The following is a 515-nucleotide window of genomic DNA, read 5'->3' on the forward strand; positions in this document are numbered from 1 at the left end:
TCGGAGGCCGCCGCGAGCCCAGCTCGCCTGCCTGGGAGCCCGGCGTTGTTTTGAAGGGAGCTAACATGGCGACGGTGCCCGTCTATTGCATCTGTCGGCTGCCTTACGACGTAACCCGCTTCATGATTGAATGCGATGCCTGCAAGGACTGGTTTCACGGCAGGTAACACAAAGCGATCGGGCCCTTTTCGCCCCCGCGCCCCCCCGCCCCGTTTCGCCGCGGTCCCCCCGCTCGCTCGGCGCCTTTCGCTGCGTTTCTCTCCAGGGCAGAGCGAGATGGTGGGGCTGGAGCCGCTGCTCCGTGCAGTTTTCCAACAGGCCTTTTTGGAGAGGAGGAGGAGGAGCCACGGCCGCCCGCTCCTCGCCGCTCTCCTTATTTCTCTTTTTCTCCCTTTCTTTTTTTGTGCGCGGCGTTTTGTTTTGTTTTGACAATGTGGCCCCTGCCCCCCGCCCCGACCGCGGCTCCGCGGCGCCGGGCTCGGGTGTCCCCGGGGGGCTATTGTCCTCGGCGGGGC

The 515-nt window shown here is 65.0% G+C and overlaps 1 protein-coding gene across 6 annotated transcripts in view; it reads left to right on the forward strand.

Moving 5' to 3' along the window:
- The first annotated feature begins 8 nt into the window (after positions 1–8).
- The window catches only part of PHF2 (PHD finger protein 2), a 175,433-nt gene continuing 174,926 nt past the window's right edge, over positions 9–515 (forward strand). For all 6 annotated transcript variants that reach the window (XM_014517077.2, XM_014517079.2, XM_014517078.2 and 3 more), the window contains exon 1: positions 9–163. In XM_014517077.2, coding sequence (XP_014372563.1) covers positions 66–163 — 98 coding nt within the window. In that variant the 5' untranslated portion in view covers positions 9–65. The remainder of the gene's footprint in view (positions 164–515) is intronic.

The sequence above is a fragment of the Alligator sinensis genome, unplaced genomic scaffold (genome assembly GCF_000455745.1).
Source record: "Alligator sinensis unplaced genomic scaffold, ASM45574v1 scaffold391_1, whole genome shotgun sequence".
Taxonomy (NCBI): Eukaryota; Metazoa; Chordata; order Crocodylia; family Alligatoridae; genus Alligator; species Alligator sinensis.